Genomic DNA, 6,659 nt, shown 5'->3' on the forward strand with positions numbered 1-6,659 from the left:
CTCTTTGGCTCAACATAGATTAGGCCCACCTCGGAGCCAGCTGCCAATGCTGGAGGCTTTCATCCCATCACATGGTTCCACCCAGATGCTGATACTGATGTTGGTCTAGTACATCTGAATCACTCTAGAATGGGTGTAGGGTTGGTTTCCCCAAGATAAGGGTGTTTGTCCAGAAAGGTGGAAGAAAAAATACTGGACTGAAAAAAAAACCAAACAAAAAACCCAACGGATGAACAGCTTTCTGTTCTATCCAGTGTCTATGCTTCCATCAAGCTTTCAGAGAAACTCTGTTCCCCAAAAGGGGGTGGGGAACATGACAAGTCGTCCCTGGATTAGGGAAGGGACAGAAATTAGCGAGCAGATGTGAATATTGGTACTAACAAGCCTACTTATCAGTAAGTGCTGTGCTCGAATATAAGTATAATTGTTTGATTTTTGTTTTATCAGTAATCTAGAAGTGGGTGATTTTGTTTAGATCAACACTAACATGTTTAGCTGAATGATTCTTATTTGTCCTCAAAAATACAGCTTGCTGTGTCTTGCAGAGAGAGGGGTTGCATTCACTCTTTGGTCCCTTAAGGACACACAGCAGGCCGTGAGCTCCCTTGAGGACAGAAAGGGACCTTGGAGACCTCTCATTTGGATTCCTGATGAGCTTTTGACAAGTTCAGAGCCTTAGATCAGAGAATAGGCTGTTACACGGAGAGGCTCTATCTGTGGGGGTCTGAGCTGACGGCTGTTGAGGAAGATCCATTCCCTAGTCTCCTGGGTACCTCCACGTCCTCAGAGCCGAGGCACCACGCCCGCCCCGGGCCTTGCCGTTGTCTTCTCACACCCACTTCTCCAAAATCCCCTCCACTTCCTCCTCTTCACTCCCTAGTAACTTCACCCGGCTTATTGCCCCTCCCTCCCTTGCTGTGTGGAAACCACTCTTGCCCACGTCACCGCTGACCGACGTTTCTTTTGCGACGTCTCCCGGATATTTTCCAGTCCTTATCTGAGCTTCTCTGTTGCATCATGGATACTGGGGAACATTCCTTCCTTTCCCCTTGACACGATCTGCTCCCCGGACGGCTCGCTGGTTCTTGCCTCTTTGTTTCTCCTCTGTCTCCTTAGATTACTGTTTCTTTCTTCGCCTACCAGTCCAGCATGGGCATGCCTCCGAGCTCCGTAAACAGGCCTCCCTGGATCCTCTGGCAGTTCCGGCACAAGATAAAGAAGCAGCCGCAGGCTCAGAACTCTGACATTTGTATCAGACCAGAGTTCACCCCGGAGTCTCACATGGACTGTTGCTTCTAGATGTGTCACAGGCTTCTGAAACCAGAAACATCCCAAACTGGGCTCCTTACCCTCCTCTTCAAAGGCTTTCCTTGTCTTCTTCCTCATCTCTGGTGGTGGAGATGGTGGTGGTACCGGGTGTCTAAACTAGATCCCCGGGAGATGGCCTCACCTCCTTTTTTTTGTTTTTTGTTTTTTTTAATCCTTTGCCCCTCCTTGAATGAAATAAATAAAATCTTGTTTTATCTATTTGTGGAATGTTTTCTGTGGGTGGGCTGGATTTTGTCTGGCTTTGGTGTCAAGTTTTGGCAATGTTTTATCATTTAACCCAACATAAAATTCAGGAGGTTTTTTTTTTTTTTTTCTCCCCATTAAAGATCAGATATTGGGTAAGCCTCTGGCTTCAGCTCAGGCCATGATCTCATGGCTAGCGAGTTCGAGCCCCGGGTCAGGCTCTGTGCTGATGGCTCAGAACCTGGAGCCTGCTTCGGATTCTGTGTGCCCCCTGCCTCCCCTACGCTCGCTCTCTTCTTCTCTCAAAAATGAATACACGTTAAAAAGAATTATAAAGATCTGCAAGTTGAACTAGATATGGGAGTAATTTTCAAGCTTTTCTCTTGCAGACACCATGGCCCGAGAAGAGTGACCCCATCCCCTGTTTCCACAATGGAGGACTCGGGAAAGACGTTCAGCTCTGAGGAGGAAGAAACAAACTACTGGAAAGATCTGGCCATGACCTACAAGCAGAGGTCAGTCTTCCTAAGTCCACGTTGCTTTTTCTCCCCATCACTGTGGCAGCAGGCATCGATTTGGGGGCCTCTTAGGCGACAAAGGCGATGAAGGACTTGACACATTGCTCTCCATTGAATCTCCAGACGACCCCGTGAGGAATCACTTCTCCCCCCATTTTACAGATGAGGAAACTGAGCCTCAGGGAAGGCAAGTAACTTGTCCACCAAGGCCACACAGCCAGTAAGGAGCAGGCCTGGGATGTGAGCACCAAACCCTACGGTCCGAAGCAAACTGCTTCTGATCCTTCCCAGCTGATATTCCCGCGGGGCTCCATCGGTTCCGGACGCCTTAGCTGGTCAGCCCCGTGTGTGAGGAAAGAACTTCTCCCTGTGTCTAACAGATTGCGTTGTTGCAGATTTTAAATTTGAAAGAAGTGGTTCCGTGTCCATATTTGGGAGGAGAGTGTGTGTTCAGCATTGCATCTGGTTTATTTCTCAGGGGCTCTTACACTCTTCACGTGGAGGTCTTATTCCAGTCCCTCTAATTTCCTAATTCTTTTTAACATTTTTTAAAATGTTTATTTATATTTGAAAGAGAAGCACAGAATCCAAAGCAGGCTCCAGACTGAGCCGTCAGCACAGAGCCCGGCACAGGGCTCATACCATGGGCTGTGAGATATGACCTGAGCCCAGTTTGGACATTTAACTGAGTGAGCCACCAGGCGCCCCAAATTTCCTTACTGTTAATTTGGCTTAAAGATATTCAGGCTTAGCATTTTAAAAAAAGTGTTGCTTGACCTTTAAGGATCAGAGAGCTGGAATTGGGGGTTTGAGGTGGGATAAGTAAGCACTTATGTCCAGTTTCCACTTAAAAGTAAAGCTGCAGAGGATATGCAGTCCCACGAATATTTACTACATGTTGAGTTAAAAGAAAATATATGTTGAATGAGTGAGTGAAGAGGGAATCGGCTTTGGAGCCGGGCACACCTGGGTTCAGTCCCGAGGTCGGCTTCTGACTCATGCGACCTTGAGGCAAGTCACTCGTCTGATCTCAGCCTCATTTTACCTGTAAAATGAGGTCAGTGATCCTTTCCACCTCAGAAGGTAGTGGAAAAAAGAGGTAATCGATGCCCAGCACTGAGCAGCCGCACGTGCTCAGCAAATGCCCCCCTGACGCGTCCGGGAATTCTGCAGGGCCGAGAACACGCAGGAGGAGCTCCGCGAATTCCAGGAGGGAAGCCGGGAGTACGAAGCCGAGTTGGAGACGCAGCTGCAACAGATTGAAACCAGGAACAGGGACCTCCTGTCAGAAAACAATCGCCTTCGCCTGGAGCTGGAAACCATCAAGGTGAGAGACGATAGGCAGCAGGTGTGGACAGGCTTCCGGGGTGGCGCGGGTGCTGGACCAGGCAGCCCGGCAGCGCGAGGGGCTCGCTCCCGCCCCTGGGCCTGCTGGGAGCACGTGGCAGTTGAACTCTCGTTTGCCCCCGGTGGGAGGAGCTCTGTGGAAGCAAGTGACACATGTGTCCCCGCGGCCCGTTCTTGGGTGTCTGCCACAGTCCCACAAGGCGTGCGAAAGACGGCGTTTTTAGAGTGTGGAGTGTCACTAGATTTGCTGGTCATGACGTTCCATAAGGTTCAGAGGTTTGGTAGCCCCCAGCCGGCTGTTGACGTTTAAGTCAAAGTAAATTAAATAAAAATCTTAAGTCCTTGGGGCGCCTGGGTGGCTCCGTCGGTTAAGCATCCGACTTCGGCTCAGGTCGTGATCTCACAGTTCGCGGATTCCAGCCCCCTGTCAGGCTCTGTGCTGACCGCTAGCTTGGAGCCTGGATCCTGCTTCAGATTCTGTGTCTCCCTCCCTGTCTGACCCTCCCCTGCTCATGCTGTTTCTCTCTCTCTCAGAAATGAATACAACATTAAAAAAATTTTTTTCTTAAATAAATAAAAATTTAATTTCTCAGTTATGCCAGCTACGTTTCAGCTGTTCAACAGCCGCATGTCTAGTGGGTACCATTACTGGACAGAGCGATGTAGAATGTTTCCAATATTACGGAAAGTTCTGTTGGACAGTGCCGGCTTAGAGCAGGTTCCCCAGCCTGGACACAGGTAATTTGCAGTTTTGGGGGCTGAGTTTTACGTAGGATGTTTGTGTTTGTTTTTAAAAAAAAAATTTTTTTTTTAATGTTTTAGTTATTTTTGAGAGAGAGAGAGAGACAGAGTGTGAGCAGGGGCAGGAGAGGGGCAGAAAGGGAGACACAGAATCCAAAGCAGCTTCTAGGCTCTGAGCGTCAGCACAGAGCCGGATGTGAGTCTCGAACCCGTGAACTGCAAGATCATAACCTGAGCTGAAGTCAGATGCTTAACTGACTGGGCCACCCAGGCACTCCATGGTTTTGTTCTGTTTTTTTTCCTCTTAAGTTTATTTATTTTGAGAGAACAGGGAGAGGGCAGAGAGAGAGAGAGGAAGAGAATTCTAAGCAGGCCTCGCACTGCCAGCACAGAGCCTGACATGGGGCTCCATCCCATGACTGTGAGATCAGGGCCTGCACCAAAATCGGGAGTCGGACGCTTCACCCACGGAGCCACCCCAGTGCCCCACATTGTAGGATGTTTAACAGCATCCCTGGTCTCCACCCAGTGGATGCCAGTGGCTCCTTCTCCCCCAGGTTATGACAACCAAAAATATCTTCAGACGTTGCCCCGTATCTGGAAAACCACTGCTTTAAAGGGCAAAGACTACCTTTTGGACATTCTGTAGGGCTTAGCGGATCATTGCTAACGCCGTGCCCTGGAGACTGCGGCCCTCAGCCCTCGCTGCCAGGCAGGGTCACCGGCAAGTTTCCTAAATATCCAGTCTCCGTCCATCTGTGGCTGGGGACACAGGCATGTCTGTGTCTTTTTTTCTTTTTCCTTTTTTTTTTTTTTTTAAATAAAGGTCCCCATGTAAATTTTGATGAGCTGCTAGGGGAGGTGTGGTGGATAGTGGAAGGAGATGTGCTCCCAGCCTTCTGGAAGCTTTGTGGGGAAGACAAACCTAACCCCATAAAGCACTTAGGGTAAAGATGCTTGGTTACGTAGTACTGACTGAGGGAGCCTTCAGAGGGAAAGGTCGGTATGTGATAGAGACGGCTTCACAGAGGAGCTGGGAGGGATCTGAGCTGGGTTTGAAGGTGAGAGAGGGTGTGTGTGTGTGTGTGTGTGTGTGTGTGTGTGTGTGTGGCCAGCGGATTGGGCGGAGGGGTTAATGGAGAGTGAATTGGGACCTTCCACAGACACAGACAAGAATGGATGTCAGGCAGACCTGGGAATCCTGGCTTTAAGTGCCTGGGGAAAAGTGGGGCCACCAGATGGATTGGGAGTTGAAGGGTGGGGAGGGGCAGAGGAAAGACCCTAAAGTTCTCAGAAGCCGAGCAGCGGAGTGCACGCTTTTACGTTGCAGACCGCAGACCCCAGCTGGCCAGCTACACGTCAGTCTGGCACACACGTGTGTTTTGCGTAGCCTTCTATGGTTTTTTATTCAACATACTATGAAAGCTTCCAAGCACACAGCCTGGTTGAAAGAATATTCCAGTGAGCACCTGTATATCTGCCACCTGGGCTCTACCAATAACCTTTGCTCTGCGTGATTTTTATTACCTATCCATCCATCCGTCTACTTTTCTGACACATTTCAAAGTGACTTGCAGACGTCTGTTTACTTCCCCACGAATAGTTCAGCATGCTACTGTTATGTAGAGTTGAGGTTTTGTTTATATGATAGTAAAACTCATGTCTTTAGTGTTCTTTAAATATTTGACATCAGTATTCAAAGTTGTCAGACTTCCTACAAAAGTCTGGATTTCTTTTTTTTTTTTTAATTTTTTTTTAATGTTTTATTTATTTCTAGGAGAGAGAGAGAGACAGCGTGAGCAGGGGAGGGTCAGAGAGAGAGGGAGTCACAGACTGAAACAGGCTCCAGGCTCTGAGCTGGCAGTCAGCACAGAGCCCGACGCGGGGCTCGAACCCACGAACCGCGAGATCATGACCTAAGCGAAAGTCGGACGCTTAACCGACTAAGCCACCCAGGCGCCCCCAAAAGTCTGGATTTCTGACTTCCTCTGAGAGTTAGCAGACCTGGCATACCAGGCCACATGTAGTGGTTAAATGCTCACCAGTCCAACCCAGTCCCCACTACCGTCCCCCACCTCTGTCTGACACCGAGGGACCAGTGTCCCTTGCTTTATCCCTACACTCAGCCCACGCAACTCATAACAGCCTGACCCCTGCAGGCATTAGTATTTGACCCCTTCCATGGACACTGAGGAGCATTATAGCTCATTAGTATGAAGGGGCCCCAGGGATGGGAAGGTCTGTGGAAGGAAGATCAGCCAACGGCGTAAATGATAGTTGGGAGAGGGAACAAGGCTCTCCGCGGAGGCGGACTAACATCGAGCAATTATGAAGTAATTGCTTCAAGACCTTCAAGACTGAGCCCTTGAACCTGGAGAAGACCTTGTTATGACAGAGACATGACAGGCATAGGAGGCGCGGAGCACAGAGCAGGAGAAGAAATAGAGATACCTTGGAATAAAGCATGCCTCCCTAGGGGCGTCTGGCGGGCTCAGTCGGTAGAGCGTGCAACTCTTAATTTTTTTTTTTTTTAGGTTTTTT

General features: G+C 49.1%; 1 protein-coding gene across 5 annotated transcripts in view; it reads left to right on the top strand.

The window, feature by feature from the left end:
* NDE1 (nudE neurodevelopment protein 1) overlaps window positions 1-6,659 on the top strand; it is a 27,224-nt gene that overhangs the window by 5,651 nt on the left and 14,914 nt on the right. For all 5 annotated transcript variants that reach the window (XM_077773320.1, XM_077773322.1, XM_077773324.1 and 2 more), the window contains exons 2-3: window positions 1,902-2,027; window positions 3,204-3,357. In XM_077773320.1, the coding sequence (XP_077629446.1) occupies window positions 1,945-2,027; window positions 3,204-3,357 (237 nt within the window). In that variant the 5' untranslated portion in view covers window positions 1,902-1,944. The remainder of the gene's footprint in view (window positions 1-1,901; window positions 2,028-3,203; window positions 3,358-6,659) is intronic.

The sequence above is a fragment of the Crocuta crocuta genome, unplaced genomic scaffold (assembly GCF_008692635.1).
Source record: "Crocuta crocuta isolate KB4526 unplaced genomic scaffold, BGI_CrCroc_1.0 scaffold16, whole genome shotgun sequence".
NCBI classification, from domain to species: Eukaryota; Metazoa; Chordata; class Mammalia; order Carnivora; family Hyaenidae; genus Crocuta; species Crocuta crocuta.